The sequence below is a fragment of the Falco naumanni genome, chromosome 1 (genome assembly GCF_017639655.2).
Source record: "Falco naumanni isolate bFalNau1 chromosome 1, bFalNau1.pat, whole genome shotgun sequence".
NCBI classification, from domain to species: domain Eukaryota; kingdom Metazoa; phylum Chordata; class Aves; order Falconiformes; family Falconidae; genus Falco; species Falco naumanni.
Window position 1 is genome coordinate 45,486,549 of NC_054054.1, and position 27,969 is coordinate 45,514,517.

At 38.9% G+C, this 27,969-nt stretch overlaps 2 protein-coding genes across 9 annotated transcripts in view; one reads left to right on the top strand and one right to left on the bottom strand.

The window, feature by feature from the left end:
* Positions 1-25,427, bottom strand: part of CTBP1 (C-terminal binding protein 1) — a 251,666-nt gene extending 226,239 nt beyond the window's left edge. For 2 of the 4 annotated variants that reach the window (XM_040591847.1, XM_040591829.1), the window contains exon 1: positions 25,345-25,427. The gene's annotated coding sequence lies outside the window, so the exon portion shown is untranslated. Of the gene's footprint in view, positions 1-20,139; positions 20,225-25,344 lie in introns of those variants that run through there. The other 2 variants (XM_040591880.1, XM_040591837.1) reach the window with 2 other exon arrangements.
* A 535-nt stretch (positions 25,428-25,962) lies between these two features.
* The window catches only part of MAEA (macrophage erythroblast attacher, E3 ubiquitin ligase), a 54,340-nt gene continuing 52,333 nt past the window's right edge, over positions 25,963-27,969 (top strand). For 2 of the 5 annotated variants that reach the window (XM_040591911.1, XM_040591936.1), the window contains exon 1: positions 26,152-26,278. In XM_040591911.1, coding sequence (XP_040447845.1) covers positions 26,210-26,278 — 69 coding nt within the window. In that variant the 5' untranslated portion in view covers positions 26,152-26,209. The other 3 variants (XM_040591922.1, XM_040591945.1, XM_040591929.1) reach the window with 3 other exon arrangements.

A 27,969-nucleotide genomic window follows, 5' to 3' on the forward strand; every position in this document is an offset into this window, starting at 1 on the left:
AAAGCAAATTCTTAAATGTGCCCAATTGAGACCCTTGAAGCACTTCTATTTTCTCTCTCAGCAAATCTTCGGATGTACTTTATACCTAGTTTATAATCTCACTTTAATTTTTGTTCCATTCCTGAAACACTGCCATCTGTTACGCCTGAATTGCTGGATCAGTCTCTCTGTTACGCTATCAATAAAAAAAAAAAACTTCTGTTTTTGTACAAGTTTCAGACATGAATTACGATCTTTCCAGCAAATAAAGTAACAATTGAGTTTAACCTCTTAGCATGATCAAACATACTCCAAGTGTTCAGATATCTTGGCTGTGAAAACACAGATTTGTCTTCAGAAGGTTTTTCAAAAAATCAGCATTTGTTTCCTCTGGCTGCAATCTTCTCTTTATTACTATGTCTCTTGGTAGACTCCAGTTACAGTAGTAGTTACACACTGCAGCAAGTCAAGAGCTCAAATTAATTTCTTTACACTTAATGTTTGCATTAGGAAATATGTTTAATCAATTCTAAGTAGGAAATTACAATTTTTAAACTATTTATTGATAGACATACACAATTTGTCCAAAATAGTCCAGATGCAGTTTGGCCAAAAAAGTAGTGGGTTAGGATTACTTTTCAATGAAGCAGCTGGACTGGTAGCTTCCTGAAAACTTCTTCTCCAGAGAACATAACAGACAGAAGTTGACAAAACATCTGGTAAGCTGCAATAGCTCTGAGTATCACTGCCTTTCAGATTACTGGAAATCCAAGGCATGACACTCACACACCAGACACCAGTCATGAGACGAACACATCCCAGGCAGTTATTACAACTATGATCTTTCCTCAGTGCAAGTAACCCCAGAACATATCAAGCAGAAGCACTGGGTTTCAGTGCATGGAAATCCAAAAAATCACAGTTAGGGAAGAGGAAACGAGGGCTAAAAGAATGAGATGGTGCACTAAAGCTGAGTGTGGTTTTACTCACTCTGTCCTACTTAGTTTCCAATTTTATCATCAAGTACAAAATCTTGCAATAACTTCTTAAACTGATTTTTGTAAGCAACCAAGATATCACTCCCTGTAATGAAACTATTTGAAATTACTTTACCACTGGTTATAGCATAATCTTTTAGTTATTTTAATTCTAGTTTTATAGTGTTTCATTTTTTGTAAACTGTCATATTTAGCAACTACCTATTAAGGAGATAAGTGATTAAGGTGATTGAAGAATCAATAAAGACAAAACATTCAACCAAAGAACCAGCAGTATTTTGCATAGCTTATATTAAAGTGCACATTAAACTTACTATCAAAAATAACATTGTTCATACATGTATCCCAAATTCTGTTTTTAAGGCTTGTTCTTAGTGTGTCTTTTCAATTATGTTTTATTGCACAGAAAACTTACTTGACACAATTAAATTGGATTAAATTAACATGATTAAGGGTGCAAAACCAGGCATGCCAAAGTTAGGAAACCCTAAAATCAGAAAGTAACATGCTTTGCATTTTTCTAAGTGCAAAGAAACATCATGAGAGAGATCCTGCCTTATCCAGCAAGAATTTGTTTATCGTACACTATTCAAGTCCTGCTCTGAAGAAAGAAATTCCTAGCATGCTTTTCTTTGGCACTTTCCACTGCAATACCTGAATACTCCTACATCTATTTATTTACATAAGATGTGTATGGTGAAGAACGAGTATTTTTCAATCTGCAAAATAAGGAAACTAAGGCACAAGAAGACTAAGATCAAAGGTATTAAATTACTTCAAATAGCCAATATGAGATTCCTAAACCTGATTTCTCAAAGGACACAGTATTGAGCAGCAATTCAAAGCCAAATACTCAAGCCCTATGTTAATGTATACTGTACCATTCCAAAGGTGTGGTCAGTTACCTAGTAAGTCAACCTAACAGCTCACCACTGCTAAAAGAAGGTAATCTTCATGCCTCTCTCTTCCACTCTTCCAGACAAGAGATTTCACTCTTCACTAACCTGTACAACTTGGCATTTGACTATTCAGCAAATCAATACATCCCAGAGAACAAAAATAAAACTAAGATAACCACAAAAAATTATTAGCTTCTGCTGACTTAGTGACCTAAAGAGTTTGTCAAGGAGTCTGGCAAGCAGAAGTTCTGATGCAAAGGAAAAAAAGTGATACAGCCACAGGACAGGGAATGCGATTTCCCCTCCTGGAGGCAATCATCTGTTGGGTCAGGTCACACATCGCACCCAGCTGAGTGGCTGCTTCGCAATTCAGACTGCAATGGCTCAAGAACAGACTGCCAAAGCTGGCAACAGCCCCAGGAAAAAACAGCAGTCACAAACCTTTCTAGCATTGCATCAGGAAAAGGAAGAAAAATCCATCTCATTTCCCCAGGAAACAGATTTTCTGATTTTAACTCTAATACCCACTATTGCTGTATTCCTAAGGAACAAATCTATCCATAAGGACCTACTTCTTGGAAAACTGTACGCATCCCAGTTTTTGCAACACAAGGGAAACCAGCTCATAAGCAATAACTCCTTTTACCATAGTTTTGCACTGACCCTTCTACATACCAGGCTACTGGACTTCCACAAATAGGCTGCACAGAAATCAAGCACAAACAAGAAATGACACCTCCCACACACTGAATAAGGCAGAAATCCTGTTGACAACAGACTATATAGATAAATAATAAAAGATGTCATTATAGTGAACAACAGATCCAATTTATTTTATCAGAATTCTAACATTTACCAAGTTCTGAGGGTTTTACTTTGGAAACTTGGAAACTTATTTAAATACTTACTATGCACTTGTCAAGTCCTACAGCACGCTTTTTTTAAAATGAAGGAATAAAAATTCTGTCACATGGAATATTACTGATAGCAAAAAGTTTCATATTTGCCATAGTAGCTATGCCACATAGACAGTGACAGCCTCGAACTGAGACTACAAAACAAACAGATATAAATTGTCTCTGGGCAACAAGACCAGGCCTTAGGGCTTCACTCCATAAATACTCCCAGCTATGCTGATGCAACTGTTCACAGGAATGCATGGGAACACAACACTGAAATCTTGATGGTTTTTTTAATTAAAAAACATCACCACCAACAAAAAAAACCAAAATAACCACCTTTTAAGCACAGTTTACTTCATTAACAGAGTTTTTACAGCTGAAAGGAATTAAGACTTCAGTGAAAGATAAGGAAGGAACATCAAATTGTATTTTCACATATGAAACATCAGAAGTGTTTCATTAATCCTGCCACCATGTATTTCATCTCCCCTGGTCTCAATTCAATACATGACTTTCTCATTGGGAATGGAAAGGGTTAAGAAACTGAAAGATTCAATAGTCCAAACATAATTGTTATTTTCCACTCCTTTGTTCTTATTTTGAGCGCAATGTTATTTTAATAAACTGCAGGTTCATAGCCTGAACCTCTTTACTGACTTTTTGAAGTTTGTATTTGCATGCAATGTTTTTTCTCCAGTTTTTGATCAAAATACTTGTGCTCAGGGCAAACTCCAATAAACTAATAACCAGCTACAACTCCAAAAGCAATCATCCCACATTTCTGACAAGCATTGGAAAAATTGAACAACTCTCCTCCTTTTTCAACCATCCCTCATTTGCAGATACACTTCACTCTCCTTACCCCCTTCCGACACGTAGAAACAATTTCTCCACGGAATTCTTGAAAATATTCTTGAGATATTTCTAATTCCACATGCCTTTTGATTTTAATGCCAATTTTTAAGTTTCCTTTATTTTTTAATTTTTGATTTTTTTTATTTGCAGCATCCCACACTAGAATAAAATTAACACTTGACTAATATGTTCATGATGGATTTTAGTCACAGACTGCTTGTTCCAACAATATTATGTATGATAATGACCAAGTTACAAAATTTCTTTTTAAAATCAAATTGAGGCCTTTTCATTTTCATTTACATGGTTTCTAACATCAAAAACGCTGATAGGGCTATATTACAAACAAAAGATGTTTGTTTGAAGTACTGAAAAGAATTCTAGTCTGCTGTTTTCGTCCCTTTTTTCAACCTTTGGTATGGTAAATCAGATCAGCCCCTATGCTGATATGTGTCAATCAATAAACAGTATTCAAGCCTGTACAATTTTTGGCAGTTTATTGTCAATTTTACTAGCTGTAATTAAAATAACAAGCCATCAAACAGTCATCTAAGTATTGTAAATACTGAAACATACAACTTGTTAGCCAGCTTTTTACAGATCTAAGCATCCACATGCTTTTCATATACTTGAGGTACTTCCAGAAAGCAACAAAGATATCACAGTTTCACAAGTTGGTTTTCATTCCTAATTGTGCTGAGTTGACTCTACCCATCTGTCTCACTAGTCACCAATGAAAGATCAATTCTCATTCTTCAGAGCTCCTATAATTCTATTTCCCAGAAGATTAAAAAAAGCATGAAAACATTTGACAGACATTTTAGAATACCTGAGTTTTATTTTCTGAATTCCTTTTTAGCAAAAAAAATGTATAATCCTCATATGGAAGTGTTACCATTCTAAATATTTCAGAGCAAAAGAAAAAAAAAATTAAAGCAATTCTTTTAAATTCCTCCTTTCCTCTCCTCTTTAAAAACAACTAGTTCTTAAGGCTTCTTGGTGTCAAATACTTAAATACTACAAATGCTGAAACTACAAAAGGTTCTGGTATACTCTTTATCTTCATTATTAAAAAAAATGAAAATATATTTATTAAAATATATGTTTAAACTTGAATTTAAAGCACTTGGGAATTAGACAAATTTTAATCACAGAAAGGAAAACTTAATAAACATTTCTGAGACTCAGCATACTTGGTCCTGCAATTTCCCTGTAGCGATGTACCCACTGAGAATGAAAAACAAGGAATGTAAATTTATGAGTAATTCTAGTAATACAATGAGATACTCATTATTTTAAATTACAACATGCAAGAACATTTACAAAACAGTCTGCAAATTCTCTTTTCCAGCTTCTCCAGGAGTGAAACAATATAAGCTATAATTTAAGATTTACTTACTACATATATATATTCGTTCGTTTTCAATATACTAAAGAGGTTCAGCTGCAACATAAAAAGTAACAAAAAAGACAAAGTGAACAAACTAATACCATCTACATATTATTTTGGTTATTTTATATCAATTCTTTCTACAGAAATCATTCTGAGTGCCTAGCATGATTTATTAGGGGTCAAGCCACTTCAAAAGTAGCACAAGAATTTCTGCATATCATTTTTTGTGTATTAGTTACCTATTTGTTTTCTAGTTGATGTTAATGAACATCACAAATTTACTACTACAACACAGAGCCATTGTCTGGAACAAGCCAGAAAGGAATGCAAAACAGTGTAGTGGACTTAATGGGAACTCAATTTTCAAGCAACAGTACCATTTAGATTGATCTAGAGAATAGTCTGTATTAATGAGTGAGATCAACAGGACACACTAGCCCTCAACAGAATACAAGATTAAACAAAAACCAGATTCATTTCTGAATTGTAACAGACTGCTAAGAAAACAGACATGATTCTATGGGAAGATACCAGATATTTTACCGATTCGTCTTTAAAATTTCTTGGGTAAGTAGTTCCACCTGTTTGGATATCTAGAAACATGCTTTCTTCTATGGAAATTTCAAAGCAAGAGGGAGAAGAAAAGAGATCTTGGAAGCTCTAGTAGCTTCTGTGGGCATAAATCAGTTTTAATTTAGGAACAACCAACGAATCCCAGTCCCTGCCATGCTAACATAGCACATTCCACATAGCCTTGCCTTCGATTTCAGAACCACATGAAGTACTGCCATGTTTCCATGGGCTATTTCGGCAACAAAAAGCAGACAGCTCTTCAAATCATCCAAAAGGAAGTTTTCAAGAATTTGACCCCAAGAAAACAGACAAAAAGAATGAGGCTTGAGAGTACAAAACAATTTTCATTCCTATGGTAAAACTTAAGAAATTTGTTTTCAATGGCTGATTGGCAGCTGCTGGGAAACAGTCTTATTAAACCTTTGGATTAACGAAGAGTTCAAATTGCATAGTCTTTCCACATCAAAAGTTTGATTATTTTTTTAATAGCAAGTGAACGCATTTCCATCCAGACACTTTTAAAGCAAATCTGCTTTAAAAAAAAAAAAAAGACAAAAAAGAGGGTCCTTTGAGTACAAATTTGTAGTAAATAAAACCTTAAGTAAAAAAAAAAAAAAAAAAACAAACAGTCATTACTGGGTGCCTGCTTTAATTAAAAGTTCATTTGACCAATTTCATAAGACTATTTTTGCGGGTGGGCCTCTCAAGGTCCAGCTTAATTAGATCTCACTAAACACTCAGGCCATGAAGAACAAAAGAAAAATTACTGTTTATTCAGCATAACTTTGAATCACCTGTCCAGACACACCATGAGATTAACAATAATCAGCCCTAAAATTGTAGACAGAATTGTCCTTACGAACAAACCAATAAATCTAATAATCAAATTTTGGGGCATAGCTTTCAAGTGAAACAGTAAATACAGTCATTCTCCTCAAGAGTCTCACTTGGTTTACTAAATGAGACTAAAACTATGCTGGGAGGACACTACGATTTTCTCATTACATCTCTCATCTTTGGGGGGGGATGGGAGGGCAGAATTGCCCCAAAAAATAAAAAACCAAGTGACTCTCAAACGTTTCCAAAACTGCACACCATGAAAGAGTGCAAACAGTGAGAATGGAACCTAGTCCATGCACCTGAATTCCCACCCACCTCTCATGGAGATTCAGCCATCTAAATAGTGCACACAGCCCAACAAGAAGGTATGCAAATGCTGAGCTTTCATTGCGTAAGTAGTAATTGCACAATTACATAACAGTAGGTCAACAGCTTTGGAAATAAAGAATAAAATTCTTCAAAAACTCTACTTTCAGAGAAACAACTTCATTCATGTGGAAGCATGAACATAATGAACTCCCAAATGCTTTAGCAATATAGTCACGAAAAAACTCATGAGGGCTGAATAAGCATTTACACAAATGCACTTAGGGAGTTCATAAAATACCAGGCCACACCAGATTAAAAAACCCACAGGATGAAAACACTCCAGAGCTGCATCTCATATCTTTAAAGCCAAATTGCAGAATAGGAAAAGCTGGCATGCTAAAGAGAGATTTTTCAAAAGCGACAAAAAACGAAAAACAGATCACACCAACACATTGACTGGCACTCCTAAACAGCTGCATACTAATGTCCTTGCATACATTAGAAAGTATTAAAGAACACTTTTAAATGAACAGTGAACTGGAATCTTAGCAAACTAACTGTTAGCATTTAGTACTTAGAGCTTCATCCTGGAAACTAGTTAAACATGCTAGTTATTGCTGACAGTTAACTGCCCAAGAATACATGTGCCAAACCAACAACATTGACTTGAAGTGATAGCCCTTTCACTAAAAACCACAATTTAAAAAACATGAGAGGTACTGAAACTTTTCATGGTTGTCCCATTCTATTCTTAGGTTCATAGAAAAAGAAACTGGAAGAGAGCTCAAAAGGTCATCTGGCCTGCTCCTTTCCCAAGCCCGGATCATCTATACTTCTCTCATTCCTGACAGAAGTTGTCTATACTAGAGCTTAAAGTCTCAGATAACAGAGACTGTGTAGGATTTCCAGGCAGCTGATCCCACAGTTTCTGTATCATTATGCTTAAAAAAAATCTGTTGGTTTGATTTTAATAAAGTTCAACCTGCCTGACTCTCTCTTGCTGTGATCTAAGTTCCTTATTTCTTGTACTCTCCACCATGACTCCACAAAAACTTCTTGCACACCTGGAAGTTGTTACATCTACCCTTAGTAACCTTCTCTTCAGATTACATTCTAATTAGTCCTTTTATTCCACCTTCCAAGTCAGGTTTTCCAAGACTTAGGTCTACAAGACAACTTAATACAACTTAATTTAAAATTTACTAAAATTTAACAGTTTTATATCTTGCTATTTGCAATTAAATCCAGAGTATAATGGAGTACCATGAAACAAAAAATAAAATCTTGAAGCAATTCCAGAACAACGCCACACCAAACAAACATTTAGAAAACCTGAATGTGAGAGATTAAAGGGTTTATTTCATCTCAATACTTTAGCCAAACCTCAACGTTATCACAGACAAACTAATAATTACAATTTTATCAGGAACTTTTACTAATAAAATCATGAGCAAAGTGACAAGCCAGACGTTTTTATCATACAGCTATCACACTGGCAAGCACCCTCTTTCATTGCTCATCCTCCCTTATCCTGAAGTACTCATATTGGTGAAAAACAAGTAACTATGAAGAGTTTGTCAGAAGTGACCAGCCACTTACACTGCTTCAGTTCCACAATTCACATCTGGTGTGGAGCTCACACATTCCTATCACTAGCTGTATTAGTCTATGTCACTTCACAGAAATACATTTCTTCAATTAAAGATTAATGCCCTTAATTTTGTCATAGCATTAAACATGCTATATTACAAAAACACCTGACCCAAATAAAAACTGAAAGCAGCTGTTATTTTTTAAGATAGTTCTTCCAGTAATCCATCATACGGAAATGGAAAAGCTACAAAGCTTCTTTAAAGAAAAACTGAAAAGTTTTTTGTAGCTAATTTCCAAACTTTAGGTCATCAAAACTGAAATTCAGTCCCTAAATAAAAGGTGTAATTATTGCCTGTTCTAGCAGAGAAACAGACTTTATGTCAGCTAGACTTTTATTAAAAACAACTTGCTTTAAAACCTCAGTTATTTTCTCACCAATATTCAGCTCTGTATTTTTGGACACTAACAGACAATACCAGAAGGCAAAGTACACAAGTTATTCCTGGTTGTTTAAAAAAAACCCACAATAATCTAGTAAAATTAAACTGAGAAAAAACATAAAGGAATCGTAAAAGCATTATCTTAATTTCGTCCTAGTAATCACTTGGCTGTACCATGACTTACAACATAACATTTCTAGATCACTGAGATTACTCCCTACCAATTCCAATGGAAGTACACGGAAGAAACAATGTTCAGCTTTAAGAGGACTGAGCCATTACAGTACTGGTGATGTTAATGTTTTATATTGCTTGGTAGTGTTTTACTGTGCTGTAAAGCTGACTAATATGTAAGACTGAGGTGGCAGTTATTGCCTTAATTTTCAGGTCTATGTCATCTTTGTAGTTCATCAACTATAACCCAAATCCTTTAAAACCATACAGAAATACACAGAAAGCTAGAAACACCATATAAATGTGACTATCAAGTTAACTTATGACTTGATCCACATCAGATACAATAGTTTTATATGATAAATTGAACCTACAACAAAAAAACCAAACACTTATGTTCTTTAAATCACACATTTTCTTACTGCTATCTTGAAGTATGAAGTATGGAGATTTATACCTCAAAAGCATCCACCATTTCAGCCAGGATCATTCCTGAGTATCAGGGTCCTGCTTTAACACTAACTTTTGGAATATCTGAGGGTTCATCTGATTTTTTTCAGTGACCAAAGAAGAATCTAAGGATCTCCAGCATCAATTCTTCACTAACGCATTGCTCCCCACAGAGGCATACATCTGTCTACAGTGCATGTCCACACTCCATCATCTTCCTGAATTTGATCTGGAGTTAGAACTAAATGTAATGATTGTTTCAGTGTTATAAAATCAAGCATGTATCTCATCCTCCAAAGCTAGGTGGGGAAGGGAACAAATTCCCTGTCTTCTCCTGTTTCAGAGTTCGCTCAAACAGGGCAAAAAGTTTTGTTCCTTAATTTGAATATCACAGCATAATTCTTAACATAACTCATATAGATGCAATGGCTCACAATGAAGATTGTCTACATTTGAAATACGGAGAATTGAAAACCAACAGCATCCCCTTTTTGGGTTTGGTTGGGGTGGTTTTTTTGCTTTTACCTGCATAGTATATTGTAGGGTTAAAGTTGGCTAAGTTCAGTCTTCTTTCTATCTGCTTCCCCCCCACAAATTAACAATATTTTTTAAAATGTTTTGAGTCAACACCATATTTTTTCTTTAGCGCATAACTGAGACGTCTGTCATAACATCTCATATTAAGCACAACAGCGTCCAAAATGCTTTATTACATTATTGATCTTATAACACATACAGCTCCAATCTATATCATAAAGTCTTCCTTTATAAGCCTGTGTTTAGAAAGCAAAAATAAGCAAATACAAATGATTATTAGTTTATTTTAAATGTTCTTGCAATAGTAAATCCCCAGTCAAAAAGAACAGTAAAAGGGCATCATACCTAGTTTGACAATCAGCAGCCACAAATGAAGGAGGAGCATACTCCATCCTGCTCAATAATCTAAGCAACTCTATCATACTGTTCCCACGTAAGGGACTTCCAAATATCAAAGAACTAGCTGGAACTAAAGAAAAGTAATGCAACAAATGAACAGGGAATACTTCCCACTGGGGAGGACAAGTTGCACCAACTTTCACTATTTGAATGCATAATTGTATTTCCAGGCTCAGACAGTGAATTTTCTGCTCTGCTTAAATTAAAAAAAGCAAGCAATCCATCTACACACCATGTGGAAGGGAGAAGATGAAGACTGTAAAGTGCAGAGCTTTAGCACTAAAGGCAGTTCATGAAAAGATGCCAGATATTTTCTCTAGAGAAGAGGAAAGATCGTACAGATCATTAGGTGACGACACAACTTGCTACAGGCCACTTTTGGCTCTGAAGGAGCAGAAAAATCCATGGAAACGTTCCTCTCTAAGCCCCTATGGGGTACACAGACATTGACAAGGCTGAGCCTTCTTTCTTATAGTATGACAGAAAGGTAGATATTTTCTACCTTTCTACTCTACAGCCTACCATCATCTTATCTTTTAGTCCATCACAGCCCATGAAAGTCAGCCTCTCACTACCAATCAGCTCAGCGTATCCACTGCGCATTTACTGTACTTCCAAAGCAAGCATCACTACAGTCCATCTGCACCATGTGCCAGGCTTGCAGAGAACTTTCTGTTAATTGTCAGTTACTTAACTACTGCTTGTGTGAATCCATTTTCTGTTTCCCATTTCATACTTTGACAGACTCATCAGGGATACACTTTTTTTTTTTCAGATTAACATAGCATCCAACAGAACAGAAAACCGGTTTATAACTAGGTCTCGTAAGGCACTACAAACAGGCTAAATATATATTCTGGATAGATTAATATCACACACGATTCAGCACACATTTCTGAAAACCAAAAACTCTCAAGACCCATTTTGGACTGTATCAGGATATCTGAAAACTCAAGCAGTAGAAGTTTCGGGCCTGTCAATTCAAATTCCAGATTCTTGTTGGATCAGAGTTTTACAATTGGCAATATGACAAAAATTACGTGCATCGACACTTTTAAAGTTTCTATTTATTGCTTTCTCCAGCCCGCTGATTCCAAGATGCGTGTTGATGGATGCATAACAGGCAGTTCCTGTTAAGTTTTTATTTTCCCACACAAGAACTGTAGCAGGTTTTCCACCTGATGCTTACTTAGCATAACCTTCCTAATTACTCAAAAGTCAATGCTGAAGAGGGAAACCTTCATCACAAAGTCTGCTTTGGGACATGAAAATGACAATTGCTGTGGCATGTTTGTCTTTGACAATGTGAGATATTTTTGGTTGAATGTAATATTATTTTGGTAGCAAGACTAAAGAAGGACAGGATGTTTGTTTATTCTGCTAGCACGCTGCACCCATAAAACTTAGAGGATACACCACATCTGACAACAAAATATTGCTGGGAACCACCTTCTTTGATACACCACTTATTTGTTAAAACCCCATATATTACTCATTTTGTATATATACCAGTTTCACTACTTGTATTGGCTTTATGAAAGTATATTCTTCCTTAAAAGTACCAGCACACACATAATAAAAGACAATTTCTTCGTTACTGTAGAGTGATAGTTGATGTGCAAATATTTTATTTCATTTAAAGTTTAAACTGAATTTAGTTTTAATTTAATCTGAAGTTAACTGTCCTATCCAGAAGTATGTATCCATATGTCGAACAACTAACAAAAATGGAATGCTGAATGATAATCTAGTGCCTTATCTTTCTCTTTTTATGAGACCTGTTTTTATTGTCAGTCTTGACATCAGTGTGAACACATTGATGTGACTCAGGCTGCAAACTGTGCAAAACTTTCACAGCAGTGAAACTAAATAATGCAGCCATTAGTATAAAGAGAAATGGAATATTTTGACAAGTAGCTAGTCATAACACTATTTCTAAATTAAAATTTTACTGCAATCCCAAGCTGATGAAATATATAGCATTTTTGTTATCAAAGTGCACAAAGTCTAAGCCAGAACTGTACAATTACCTCTTAAAAATCATATTAAAATAATCTGGTCTCTATAATACCTATTGTTTACATCATGCCTTTTATTTCAAGGTACTAAAGAACATGCAAAGACTGCTAATAGAAAAAAAAGCTAATTTATGAGAAACACACATCACCAGATAGGTTTCCTACTGTAGGCTAACTTCTCAAGATGATAGGACAAATTAATATCTGCACTGCATATTTTTAGCCCCTTTTAGCAGTTAATAAGCTGCTTTGGATGTTTTTATTGCATATTCAATGGTTACTATTTGCAATGATAGTGACTGTCATTTTTAATTAGCATTGGGTAACAGCCTACTAACATAAAAGACTTTCTATACTTACAATAAATAATCATTGCCTCACTAAAAGCCTTCATAGCAACTTTAGGTACCTATTGGCTTCGTGGAGCTCAACACATACACACAGTAGCTCCTTCCAGAAGTAAACAAACTTGATTACTGCCAATTAAGACCAATTTTATACCAATTATTAATTTAGGAAAGAATACTGAAACTACAGCAGGCATACTCTTAGAAATTAACGCTTACACCTCTAAAAAAGCCCCCTGTGAATCCATTAAAAAAGATGGTATATGGTAACATATTTTAGTAATTAAATTTTAAAGCCAAATGGTGAAATTAAGACAACACCTTTCAGGATACAAAGATATGTCAGTCTGAACTTTACAGTTAAGACTACACAAAAGCCCTCACTTTTTGTAACACTAAGATATTAAATGTATCATAAAGGAGAGGTGCTCTAACGTCAAGGAGTTTAAAAATTGACATGGGATATGAAACAAGTTACAGTTACATATCCAGATCATTTCTTCAGAAGCATTAATTTCTAATCATGGTATCATCAGAATTCAGAGTAAACCATGTTATGGAAATGGCTGTCACTCAGAGAAGTGGCTTCCTGAAAATGACACCAGTCCAACTGTACATAGCATGGTGCTCTGCACACTTGAGCCTTTACCTTTCAACAGTCAGAATGTCATTGCCTCCTGTCAAAACACTAGGAAAGATTTTGGATTTTATCCCCATCATTATAATCTGAGGATCTCCAGCTGACAATACTCCAATTCATCAATATTATGAAGATGGAAAAATGACTACAAAATCAAAGCACTCGGACAGAAAACAGCTGCCAAAGTTGCTTGAGACAAAAGATAACAAACACACTGAGGAACTTTCAAGACTGTAATCGAACTTTGTGCTAGAAATTAGCATTTTATCCTATATACATCTACACATAAAAAACACCCACTTACATCTTCTCAGGCTTGCTAACATTCCCTTTCTCACAAGGTAGATCTGGACAAGCACGATCTATGAAGCACCTCAAGACTAGATTGTGCCTTTTCTTACCTGATTCAGACATTACTCCATCTAAAAACATATCTACAAACATAGGAGCAGAAAATCTTACTGGCATTTCTTGGAAACTTGTGACTAGCAGACAAAGCTATCACCAATGAGCTCTAAATCAGAAAAAAAATAACATTTTTATATATATATACACACAGACACATTTAGAACACACTACTGCAAGGCAAAACACTATCAACCAACTATAGACACTGAAAAAAATGAGGAGGTAAAGATGGCATCGCAGAACACAACAGCTTAAAATCAAATGCAAGCATCCAAAAGCTAGAATGACATTAAAGAATGCTAAAAATATGCACCACAGATAACTACGTACTACTAATTTTGCTGTACAAGGCTAATTAGAGATCTGAAACTATCCATTCTTACAACTTGTGCACTCTACTGCTAATTTAATGTCCTCTATAGGTTTAGACTGCTTTCCCCCAGTCACAGCAGGAGTAGGCAATCTTTTCTGTACAAGTTTTCAGCACTTCCACATGTTAAGTCCTCCCTTAACTGGGCAAGCTGAGATGCTCAAGTTAAAAGCAATAGGACCTAGATTTAATTAAGTCTTACTCAAAATAAGCATCAACAAGGTCCCAAAACCTTGATACACAATCAGGATGCAAGTATGTTTATTTTGATACAGTCCTATCAGGATCAGAAAAGTTAAATTTTTTATTGCCTCTGTGGGTATGAATACATTACCATGTTTTTGATATCTTCACCAGTATAACAGTGTAGGGCTCAAAGTAATACAGTATATCTTAAATAGATTAAAGGATTTTATCTGCTTAACTTTTATGGTGTAATCACTCTACCAAAATCTTCACTTTCTCCAAGCTGACTTCCCAGGGGGTAAAAGTGGGCAAAATCAATTTCCTATCCCACAGTTCTTGAGTAGATGGGGAAATGGCAATTCTTTTCTCCACAGAATCTTTCCCAGATACTTTGACCCTAAAAGTAAATAGCATTTTCTTTAATTTCTGTGCCAGCATTTCAGGAAACACATCGACCTGTGCACAACAACTAAGCTAACAAATCTCTTCGACCATTTCTTGCAGTCTGAACTCTGCTGGTCACCTTCTCTCTCTACTCACACTGAAGGACATCATGGACTTTCTTTTTTGTATCTATTTGTTCCAGAGGGCCTGAGGTGTGATATACCAACTGCATTAGATCAAATTTGCACCACTTACATGGAAAAGTCAGAATTACTATGGCACTGATATCACTCAATGCAGAAATGGAAGGTGAATGACTGAATGTCCAAAACAAAGATTCTATGCTTGAAAGTACTTAAAATAATATATTCTTTAAACATCAACTTCTATCTCTATTTGTCTGTCACAGGGCAGCATAAATGAAGTACCAAAAAAAAAGGCGGCATACCCACACATTTTAAAATTTAAGAGGAGATAAAAGAAAATGTCATGCCACACTCTTTCTGGAGGCCTATCAGCAAGAAAAGCAGGGAAATGAAAGGTAGAAAAAAAGAGCATGCAAAAGCTTTCAAACTGTCATTATTTCCTTGCAAAATACTCCAATTTGCACAGGCATTGCCAGTTTACACACTTCTCACTGGCTGACTGTCCTCTACAAAACTCAAACACAGTTATCTGAGAAAGGTAGAGAAATACATTAACAACACAGTATAAGTTACAATGATTTCCACAGACACCCCACCTAATCTCTACTGTTCTAACGTGAAACTGTCATGTAGTTGACGCTCTAAGATTTACCAAGCTAACAAATGACATAATTTACTAGATAGAGCATGCACTCGATTTCTCAAAGCTAGAATCCTTCTCCACATACATGCACTTACTGAGAAATATAAGCAGAAGCTGTTTGTATAAAAAAAACAAAACACACTTTTATTTATCCTATTATTTATGTGCTAAGACACATTCCAGACATTGTGTAGACAGAAAATAGCTTTGTAAAAGCAAATTTTACAAACTAAGCTATATTGACTTGTTCTCCAGATGAAGAAAAATATTCCTGTCAAATGGAAAACTGTTGGCAAAATTTGTTTTTAGGATTCTAAAGTTTTTTTGAATAAAAGCTCATTCTTTGAACAACAAAATAAAAGTATATTTTTAAAAGTTTCATGTCATTTCAACTATATCCAAGAATAAAAAACAGCAAATGGTCATTTTCAGTAAACAAAGTACTGAAAGGTACAAGTAGATAACTGAAGCAGGTAACACAGGAAGGAAACTGGAAATTTAAGATGCCATTTGATCTTGAAACGATGATTTCTTGATTTTTACTATCAAATTTAATATTTAACTGCTCCTCTCTGGCAATTGATTAAACTGAACCGTCCTTGGCAAGTCACAAATGATAAGCCCTATTGTGAACTGCGATTAATACCCTGTACAGTCTGACAGTCCACTCTAATTCTTTCTCAACTTTGTTTCACACTTGATTTTCAGCATTAAGTTACCCTTATACCCTACATTGCACCTGAAACCAATTTACATAGCTTCATACAATGTGCAAATGGAGCGAGAGACATCTCTCAAAGACCTTAGAACACTTCAGACTTCACATTGCGTTGGAGAATTTCCATGACCATGCACAAAAAGAACAAGATTAATACTGTAAACTTTAATCCTGAAAACCTTTATTCACTTCAGTAGACCCAGTGACTTAAGTGAAATTATTCAGCTGTCTGAGATTAAGCACAAACATAACTGTTTGCACTGGAATTCTCAATCTTGCATTTCTTGATTTTGCAATCTACAAATTTATTCACGAAGGTCAGTGATTCTTTGATACTAATGTAATAAGTCTCATTGGGGAAATGGAGGGTTCTTCTTTATTTTTCAACATCCTAAAATGCTGCTAAAACTACACTTCTGGCTGAATCCCAACAGAACAGTTGAATAAATCAATGAAGGCCCAACTTTTGTCTGAAATTTTAAAACAGAGACTGAGAATCTGTTAATACTCAGTATCAAGGTACTAACCAGTCAGCTGATACTCAGCTACCTAAAAAACACCTACATTAGCAACAACAGTCTTGAAATGCCTTATTAGTGCTACCCCAAACTTTTTTTTCTGGAAACATTTTATTACCAAATCACTAGTGGTTTAATTTTTTTAATGTTTATGACTTTTGATGCAAATATGTGAGTATCCACCATCCATTGTCGTGTCTGCTGCTGTAAGACAAAATATTGCTTCTCTCAAAATTTCATTAGTAGATACTGAAGTAGTTTAAAAAGGAATTACCATTATACCCCTTCTGTAGATGGAAAACAGAAAGCTGAATTGACTTGCCCTAATCCAATAGCAAAGCAAGGAAAACACTATTTGCTCCGATTCCACTATTCCTATCCATTATGTTGCACAGCATCCTGTGCCTGAAATATCAGGTATATCGCTCTTAAATATAGCATATCCTAATAAAGGAGGATGATAAAACAATTTCAAAATACATTGAACAATGAAATGAATTGTCATGCATCAATAGCTATATCTGAATTTTGCTCTAGCTTATGGAAGCTTTCTGCTTCAATCTAAAATAGCAATCTTTATATACATAAAAATTTTCATCTGAAATAATAATCCATTATTAATGCAATAACAATGTACCATTCCATACAACTCCAGCAACAGGAAAAAAGCAAAACATTGTCCACTAACAGCAGCAATGGAATTCCCTTTCTTCCCCTTCCTCCCTATTTGGACAGAACACAGCTAGTGGGGTTTTTTAGTACTTTTCAAGACATGAAAATTTAAAACCAAAAATCAGTAACTTTTGAGTTGATAATTTCTATTGTGAAAACAATTTGTAATGATGATGAGATACATTGCTGTTGAGTCTATTATCTATAAAATAATAAATGATATTTATAATTTTGCCTGAAGTCCAGAAGCATCTATTCCATTCAACAGGTTCAACCCATATTGTTGTACCTTGTGGTGAATGCAGTCTCCTGATCAGGTATCTGATAACACACTCTTAGAACACTTAAGAAATTGTGGGATTAAGACATACAAAAAAAGCTAAAAGTGTTTCCTAGCAAATCTATAAACACCTTAAAACTTTTAACCCCAAGTGTCTAGACTATGCCGAACTACTGGTTCCCCTGTGGACTTCCCATAAAGCAAGTGGTTTTCAAGTACTATGTTGGGCAGGGGGGAAGGGAGGGAGGGGGGAAACTCAAAACTTTTAATTATTTTATTAAAGATGTTTCTAATACATTGCCAAAAGCCCAGTATGTTTTAACCTCCATTACTAGAAAGCTGAACATAGCTCGCATCCCCAAGATGTCTCTGGACTGTCACAGTGAATGCACTTTTCCTTATTATAGGGAAATGGTCCCTTTATACTGGCAATTAAACCTGACCTCTCCCTTTTCTGTTTCCTAAGTATTCCAAATAGCTAATCACTAATTAGTATCTCTGGTGGTTCTCTCAGAACATATGACTTCTATGTGCAAGCATGACAATCCTTCCCATATCCCTCTGAGCTGATCAGCATAATCTGAAGTTCTTCCTGGAAAAGCTCAGGGTAATGCTGAACCCTCTCAACTCAAGGAAAATCAGAAGCACGTTCAAAGTCTCTCTGGCTGCAGTTCAAACTCCCCCAATATTTACCAGCTAGAACACTAAGCTCTGATTGTATTTTCCACTTCATATGACCACCATTTTTAAGGTTTAAAAAAAAATGTCCTAAATACATAGCATATGTATACTTGAAAATAGGAATGCCATGCAATCCAAATGAATCAATATCACTTAATTCTGTAAGAACCTAAAATGAGTTAATTCAGAATATCAGACTTTGCCTGATTTTATGCTGTCACTTGGTAATGTAAAAATATTCTGGTTTTGTTTCATTGGAGTAGGAGGATTATTTTAATATGGAAAGGATTTATTTCATTCCTGTATGTATGAGCTACTGTTGATACTCCCAACCAGAAAGATTCCTTTCTAGAATTATCATCAATATATATTAAAAGAGAGGGTTTACTTCTACCCTGCCTCTGTTCTAAAAGCCTCCTCAGTGTTAAATCCCAGACCAAGGCTACAGGTCTCCTACTCAAAATTTCTCTTTAGATTTTCTAATCCTTTTCCCCTTAATCTCCATTATACAAAAAGAAATCCACACATGCACGGTCTGTGAGAAGCTAAGTAACTTTACCTCTCACCATAGTTACCACATCTGATTTAACCACTGGCTCCGGACATTGAATCATTGTCCTTTTACGATTTCAGATTTTATTTGTGTGTGTCTCAATACACTCAACAAGCATAAAAATCCTAAAACCAGAGCGATTTTAATATCATTAGTAGACAATTAAATTTCAATTTACGTGACTGTAAGATACCATACCATCCGCCTCTGCTATTTCTATACAGTGTGTTGTTTTCCAGGATCTCAGAAGCCAAAATGCTTAAATGTGTTACTATGACTGTTACTGTAAAGATTTTCTATCTAATTCAGTTCTTTGAATGATTCAGGAACAATTTTGCATTCAGATTTTCATTAGTGTGCTCAACTATTCTATTAGACTTTTTTGTTTCTCATGGTAACCGATTTTATTTGACTTAACTGAAGCTGTTCAAATATTTAGAGGCACTCCGAGATGGCAGGAGTTTATCTAGGAGCATACATGTTGTGTCACAGATATTCTTTTCCTTGCTCTTACTCGCCCCCCCCCCCCCCCTTTTTTTTTTGTTCAAAAACAGTAGCAAACAAATGAGATCTCGACCAGCCACATTGTGCCGGGAACGTGCTCACTTCATCTGTTTATGTTAATATTCAAGTTACAATGGGCACATTTCGAAATTACAAGCTCGGCAGTTAAAACAGATGCTTCTTACGTTCCTTCATATGCACTGTATCCCTTTGCCAGTATCGTCAGGCGCAACGCAAGAACTAAAGTATAAACATCTGCAACACCTCTCTGTTTTGTTAACATTCTTTCACACGTTTTCTTGCTAACTCCAAAAAGGCTCAACGGTGTTAAAAAAAAAACACCAACCCACAGTGAAATTGGAAACATCTGCGAGATAGCTACGGAAAACGGAATGAAACATGCATAAACAAAAACATGGCGAAAGTGGCCTGGGGTTGTTACACTGTCAGATCATTTTTCCAAGCCCAACATCAAGGCTTTTGTTACAACCAAAGCGGTCATTTGCATGGAGAACCAACAGGGTTTCTTCTTCTTCAGCGTTTCCCCGATCGTAACACACACTCGCTCTCCCCGATACACACAGAGGCAAACCTCTCCTTTCGCAAACAAACAACACGGCTAAACGCACACATATTCGCAACTACGGAATCTACAGATCGCCGACAACGCTCCGCATACTGAATAGTTTGCCACTAAGACGTAATTTAGGTATAAAAATAACAGACAAACCTTTGGAGCGCTGCCCCAGCCGGAGTTCCTCTCCCTCTGCTCTGCTGTTACTGACAAGATCAGGCTGAGATTAACAAGTCCATGCTACTCTGACAACCTTACTCCGCTGGCTTTTGCACACACGCCATGGGCTTTAAATAATATCAAACTTTCAGAAAGTTAAAAATGGAATTAATTAAAGGAACGTAAAGCACAATGGCAGGAAAGCAGAAAACACTGCCTTGGACAATTATTGCAGCAGCATGCAGGGCACTGCTCTGTAGTTAAGGCTGTGTCAGCACTTTCTTTCTAACACCACCCCCCACCACCCCCACCCCCCATTTTTCAGGGGGCTGTAACTCAAAAAGGAACAAAAAATATTGCTCATGGCTAAAATATTGCTCACAGGTAAGCCCCCTCCCCTCTGCATTTTAAAACATCCATTTAGACCATTCAGAAAGTTACAGGAGGCTGTGTACTTTACCACCATGTCCCACATACCATTTTTTATGCAAATGAAAGTCTTCTTTTTTGAATGAGATTTCACAAGAATTTTATCTACACAGTGAATTTTTGCTCCCTTTCTTTTTTTTATAAAGCAAATTATTACTTTGACACCTGAAAACCGGTTTGTGTAAACATGGAATAATTTCTGAATAACTTCTACACGCATGCATTGCCTGGAAGGTGCCAGATTCGTAACAGAGATATTAAATTGTCTGCTCACACAGCTGATTCAGCACAGACAACGAACTCTACTGAGGGTCTCAACTCTAATCCATTATGGTAACTTTGTAACCTCAGTCGCTGAGTGCATCTGCATTTTCCCCTGATAAGGAAAGTGTTCTTACAATCATGCTAAAATAAGGAAACAAAGCCTCTGATCTGCAATTACTACTTCACAACAATGGTCTAAACTGTGGCACATCAGGGCAATCTCTCCTGCTGTTGTTAATCGCTGGGTTTTGTTTGTGGCAGCTTTTTTTGTTTGTTGCGTTTTCACACTCTTGGTAATTTCCTCTCAGATACAGAAATAAAGCCAACTTCTCCAGCCTATTTACATAAGCCAGATGCACTAATACACTTTTCGGTTATATGCTTAAAGTTACAATATGAAAAAACCACAACTATACAGTCATATTATTACCTTCTTTTAAAGCAAAAATATGCATTTCATGTAAAAAATGTGCAATGGCCTAAGTCTGCTGGGTGCGAAAACCAAAGCATTAAGTTTTGACCCTTTTGACTGATAGGGGACAGCAAAAACAACAGGCCGCTCATTTGATCCTTACAAAACTCAGTATATCAACACTTGTTCAACAAAAGGTGTCCCTCTGCCCTCTACGAATTTCTGACAGTACTGTTGCATACGTATTACACAAAATCAAGTAGCGTCCATCAAAATGGAGCAATTCATTAAAAATGCTCCATTGCTGTGAATAACTTGGTAAAGCAACCATGTCCCCAGTAGGAACTGTCTCATCCTTGTTACCTTCTAAAAGTCTTAATACTTACTGAACACCTATCTCAAGGTATCTGATATTAGTACAGGTCATCTCACATTTCTGTCTTACAAAGACAGCTGCCTGGCATATTTTGAAGACAAGCTGCTTTCATATTAACACCTTATTCTGTCAACACTGTGCACAGTAGTTGTTAAAAAACACCAAAATTTATCTCGCTATTCAGAAGAAAAAAGTAATGTAGATTAAAGGTATGGTCCTAAATACTTCACAAACATCACAACTCACCAGAAGACTATAGCAAAGGCTTCTACTTCTCCATTTTTAGACGGACAGTACAATCACCACCCATTTACTCAGAGGAAGAGTGGGGCAACCTGTGCTCCCACCTGATCCAACACAGGACTATATCACTGCCTCAGGCCAGTCTCATCTGCTAAAGTGAGAAAATGATGGTGATATACATTCACTTCTGCCACCCTAGCACAGAAGTTATGTGCACAAAGAGGAAAGAGAAGCAAGTGTAGTAAAACCTCAATACACTGCAGTTTTCTTCAGCACACGAAGCAGAGCACTATGGTTGCTGCTTTGCTCCACCAAATAACATCCAGAGTATTTATGTTTCTGAAAGATACATAATCTGCATGCAATGCTTCATGGTATACGGATTTTTTTTTCTAATCATTGACCTGGAGCAAAGCGGAAGACTATTTAAATGCTTTTAAGACACTGTCAAATGAGTAGGGTCCTCCTAAAGGTCTGGAGTATTCTGTATGCACTGCCTGATTTTAACTAATTGCTAATTCACATTAAGACACTAAACAAGGACTAACTATTAGATTATGATTGAACAGGACAATGCCAAGAAATACAAAATGGAAGCTGATTTTTATTCTTCATTTTACAGCACTAGGGGACAAGGAAAAATAAACAAGATATGATACACAAACCTTCTTAGTAGTTCCAAATGTGTATTTCCTATTTAAGACTAAAGCAATTGAATTTATACGAACTGTAAAAGCAAAGTTGTATTGGTAATTAAAATAAATATACTTAAATTAAGCCTCGGCTTGTATAGTAGGTTAAACCAAAGACCAGAGGACATTAACCTTATATTAAAGAACATAGTACAACCTCTGTATATGAATACCCAGACCCAGGAATAACAATAACAATAAAAATTTTGTTAAATTCAGCAGGAAACTACAGATTTTTACCAGTTCAAAAGATCATTAGCTTCATTCTTATCTCCACATTGATCACTGCAACATTTATATAATAAATCAATGGCTGCAACCTGAAGTTGAAAACATGCCAGAAGTACACATAGGTTGTATCAATATTTGCACATGGAGCCTAGAACATAAATTAGTTGACACTCAACACTTGGAGCTTCCTCTCTGAAGTTGCAATATTTAAAGGTTAAAGATTAGACATGCTCCCTCTTGTGTTAAACTAAGAATACACGGAATACATGCTGTTTTCTCTGACATGATGGTTGCTTGGCCATCTGTTCCATTAAGCAAACCCTTTAACTTTGGCTACTAATGTCTGACAAACCTTCACCAATAATTCTCCAGTTTAAAGACAGATACAGTCTGAGCACATAACCTGCATCCATAGAATATTTGTGCCACATTAGCTACTGTATCATCAGAAAGGACCATTAAGAGGTTACATATTAAAAAAAATAACTTGCACGTAAGTATTTCAGACAAATACATATGTGACTTAATAAATTACATGGCCAGTCACACTTCTTCAGTCCCTATAGGCGTCACAGACCTAAAGAGTTAAAGTGTGCTCACTTCAAGCTGTTCAGTAGTATCAATGATAGGGAATATTGAACAGCAAATTTCCTTCTAAATATAAGCTCACAGAATATTTAAGACAGAAACAACAGGGAGAATTTATAATGCCACATAATTATGGTTGTAAATACAGCAACAACTAAGCTAGGTTTTCAGTCCTCCACTTGACAAGCTCAGGTGAACCATTCCCTGCACAGGCCTTAATGGAGCCAAAATCCTCCTTACACAAATCCTCTTGCAGAATCCAGCCCCAAGATCATGTCTAGACATGAACGTTAATCCCAGGTGTAACTAACACAAATGTTTTTTACTAATATACTTCTTAAACAAAGGCTTTGCAAATTACATTTAGGCACATGTTTGCTGATTACGGTCAGTACCAGACTGAATGCTAGGGCAGCTGAGAGTAAACACAAGTAAAATAGTTTGCAGTACAAAGCTGAAGATAATCTAACAGTCAGTTACATCACTTTGTACATTTTCTTTACCACCATCCTTCTGTGGTGGATAGATGCTCTCAGTTGCAAGGGGGCCTAGGCACATTGGAAAGAAACAACATCACTGAATTTTCTAAAGACACTTATTAAATATGACTTGCTCTTTCAAACCATGAAAGTTAAACATGCTCGTCTTCCTGGAAATACTTGTGTTTATTTTTCTACAGTCTTCTGCAGACCAGAAATAATATAACCACAAAGTTTAGAAAAGATAGCAAAACCCACCACGATTATTAATGGGTATGTGTTTTGGGGTCTCTTTCAAGCCTCAAACCACAACAGCACACTACCTGAAATACACCTGCTGACGTTAGCAAGCAACTGCATCAAGAAACAGAACTTTTGCCACCGACTTCAACAAGAAAAGAAAGTTTGTATCGCTGCGTGTACAGCTCCTGATAGGCACGTTTCCACTTTCTCACTGTCTACTGCAGACCTAACAGCTTCAAGGTCTGACAAAGTCTCTTCCATCTCACTCACTAAGGTGCTCAAATCAGTGAGGAGCTTCATGTAGGGTAGTAAGAGGGTACATGTTATGGCTGAATCGCAACACACTGTCCTCTACATATTATCCGGAAAGTAGCCTACTTATTATCAAGAAAGTAGCTTTTATGTCAACAGGCAGAAGATTAATACTCCAGGAGCGTCTTTATTCTCTCACACAGAAGCAGAGGCAGTCAGCAGGATCAGGCCCTTTTTTCTGTATGGAAACGTTCACGTATGCTCAGCAGGGATTTATTGCTCATTTAAACCAGTGCTTTCACCTTACGGCCCACCAGCTCCCGTAGACCACTCTCAGGGACCGAACAGAGGTCAGCGAGACAAGCAAGCCCTCCGAGACAGGTCTACAGCTGCCTCGAGATAGAGCTGAGAGCCCGCAAACACAACCAACAAGGAAAGAAAAGGGGAGAATCCCCAGAGCTGTATAACCGCTGCTGCGGACTTGCAGCGCACGGCAGTGCAGGGGGCGGTCAGGCGGCGGGGGGCGGTAGCAGCTCCCTCCCACCGCGGCCGGGGCTTCACGGCTCCCCCCGTGTGAGGGAGCTGCAGGGCTGCGCCGCCCGCGCCCGCCCGCCCAGGGGAGGGGGGCGCCGGGCCGGCGGGAGAGCTGCGGGGCTGCCGGCCACGCTCCTCGGCTCCTCCCCACCCCCCTCCCCCGCGGGGAAGGCGAGACCGGCCCGGCTGCGAGGGAGCTGCTCCCGCCCCGCGCCTCGCCTCGCCAGAGAAACTTAGCACCGGCCCGCCCGGGAGCGGGGACCCGCCGCGGCCTCCCCGCCGTGGCTCGGGGCCGCCCCGCCTCCGCCCCTCAGCGGTGAGGGCAGGCAGCTTCGCGGCGGGCTGGGGAAGGGGAACGGCACCGGGCGCCTCCGCCTGCCCCAGCTAACGGAGAGCGGCAGCGAAGCACGGGAGGACGGCCCAGCGCGGGGAGAGGGAGCTGAGGGGAAGGGGACTCACGCTGTCTCCGCTATTTAAACCTCTTCCCGCCGCCTCCGCCTCACTGACTCTCACTCACTCTCTCCTCCCCACGGAACTTACTAGGGGCGGTCCCCACCCCGGCCAATATACACACCGCCACACGCCGGGCCGCCGCCGGGGCCCCGCCCTTTCTCCCCACAGGCGCCACCCATTCGCTCAACTCTCTGCCCGTCAGCAGGGCGGCGCGACGGCGTTGGCTTGGGACCTGCCCGTCAAAGCACGCTCCGCACCGCGTCCTCCGGGCTCCGCCCCCCGCCCCGCCCCTCCTCTTCCCGGACACCTCAGGGGGTGTTACAACGGCCGTTTTAAGTCACCATCAAAATTTACTTTTAGGTCCCGCCTACTGAGCGCTAGAGGAGGTTCTGATTGGGCGATGGAAAAGCCCTCTCTATAGCGACTGGGTGGCTGGATGTCCATAAACCCCCAAAAACCCGCCCATCTCAATGCCGTAGTTCCATTTGATTTGTCCGCGCCTCCAGGCAGCCCCGCCCATTTCCACCGCGCTGCCCAATCAGACGCGGCTTCTCAAGCTCAAAGGCGGTATCAACGCGCACAAACGGAACGTTCGAAAGGGCGGCCTTCATTGGTTGGCGCTGGTTGCCCAGCTGTTGCTCTTCCGCCACCACCGTCCCGTGGAGCGTACCACGCCGCCGCGGTGGTGGGGGGCTAGGGGGTGGGCCGCGATCAGCAGCGAGAGCCGTTGGTTCGGCCCGTCTCCATTAGAGATGGGGCGGAGGAAGGCCTTTATTGCCCGTCATGCCGCGCGCGCTGTAGGTAGCTCCCTCCGGTCCGGGCTGGGGGAGGGCGGGGGAGGAGGAGGGAGGAGGTTGGTGCCTAATCCAAGATGGCGGTGCAGGAATCAGCTGCTCAGCTCTCAATGACTTTGAAGGTGCAGGAGTATCCCACTCTCAAGGTGGGTGCTGAGCCTTTCCCTTCATCCCCCGACATGGAGGAGAGGGGTAAAGCCGCTAGTGTCCCGCCGGGGCAGCGCCGAGGGGTAGATGAGGGCTTGGGCCGCTGGGCGCCCCGGCCCCCCTTCCTGCCTGCTCCCCGCCTCAGGAGCCCCCAGGGCCCGTGGGGCGGCGGGGGGCGCTTCCCACCACGCAGCTTCCCGCCCGTCCCCGTTCTCCTCCGCTTGACGCCTCGGCTGCTGCCGCTACGGCTTCTCCCCTCCCCCTCCGCCGAGGCTGAGGGACGTGCCTGGAATATGCCGCCCTGCCCGGGTGCCTCCGTGCCCCGTGGTGAAGGGTTGGCCCCCGGGCTGCGCTGGGGACACAAAAAGGGTCGCTGGGAGCTGGAGGAGTCGACCGGGGGGGGGGGAGGGGTTAGGTCCTGGTGGCAGGGCGAAGATGTGGTGGCAGGGGGGAGGCGAGGGGGGGAGAGGGCTGGGACGGAGGCAGGCAGGGAGAGAGGGCTCGGGGCGTGCGGATGGTGGCTCGGGAAGACCCCAGGGGCGCTTCACATGCTCGTCCCGGCTGATGAGCTGGCCCTGCGTGGCGTTGTTAGGAGATGCGTTAAAGGGGAGGGAGGGGAGGTGGTAGTAGAACATGGTTCCCTGGCTGCTTGGTGTGGGTCCCCCTCCCAAGGTGGAGATAAGCTTAAGATATAAAAAAGGGACAAACGTACTGGAAAAGGCTGGAGGCCTGCAGGGACGAGTAAGCAAAATACTTACGGTTTGGTAAAAGCACGGAGTGGCGGTGAAGGTTCTGGGTCTAGCTGAAGGGTGGTAGTTTCCCAAGACTGCATAGCTGCTCTTAAGCTTTAACTAGGTATTGTAAAGCAAATGAAGGACTGGGTGCTGAGCGTTAAGGTCGTCGCCTCTGAGAACTGTTGAACTGGAAGGATGATGCTCATAGGAATCAATGGAAACCTTTGTTTGAAGTCTTGCGTTGTGTATGTACAGTAGGTCTGCCACATACATGGCGATAACTGTGGAAGGGAGCTGAGAGAAGAGAATCGTTATCGCAAAATACTGATTTAAACATCTCTCCTGTCAGTGTGTCAACATTTTTTCATCTGTAGAAGATGTTTATGCAAAGTAAACTTTGTGCTGAGATCATGCTGCGCTTTCACACACCAAGTACTGTATGCTCTTTGCAGTGTTTGTTTTGCAGGCTGCATAGCCATGTTCTTATGCGTGTCCTCCACTCTCCTAGCTTCATCCTACTTAGGTCCAGGAAGCAGAAGGATGAGGTGTTGATTCCCATTTTACATATGAGGGCTTCTTTCTGCCATCCTGAACTATTTTAAAGCTGACAGCATCAGGCATAAATTTTAAGATAGCTGTAAAAAGTGCTCTAGCACTTTCCACAGCCAGAACAATGTGAAGGCATTTAAAGTTAAGAAGATGATTTTTAGACTGCGTTTTAGATGTATTCCAGTTGTTATCACAGCTTAGATTGTTACTTTCCTGAAAAATTACTGGCAGTGAGGATCAGTGTGTTTTTGTTTTGCTGCTTATGTCTTAAGATGGATTGTCAAGGTGCCAACCATTTAAAAGGTAGAGAATATTTTGGACTAAATCTTTTATTTCTACAAACATTCTTTTTCCCTGAAAAACCTTAACAAAAATATACATAAGAGAATGGAATGTTGTTTGTAAAG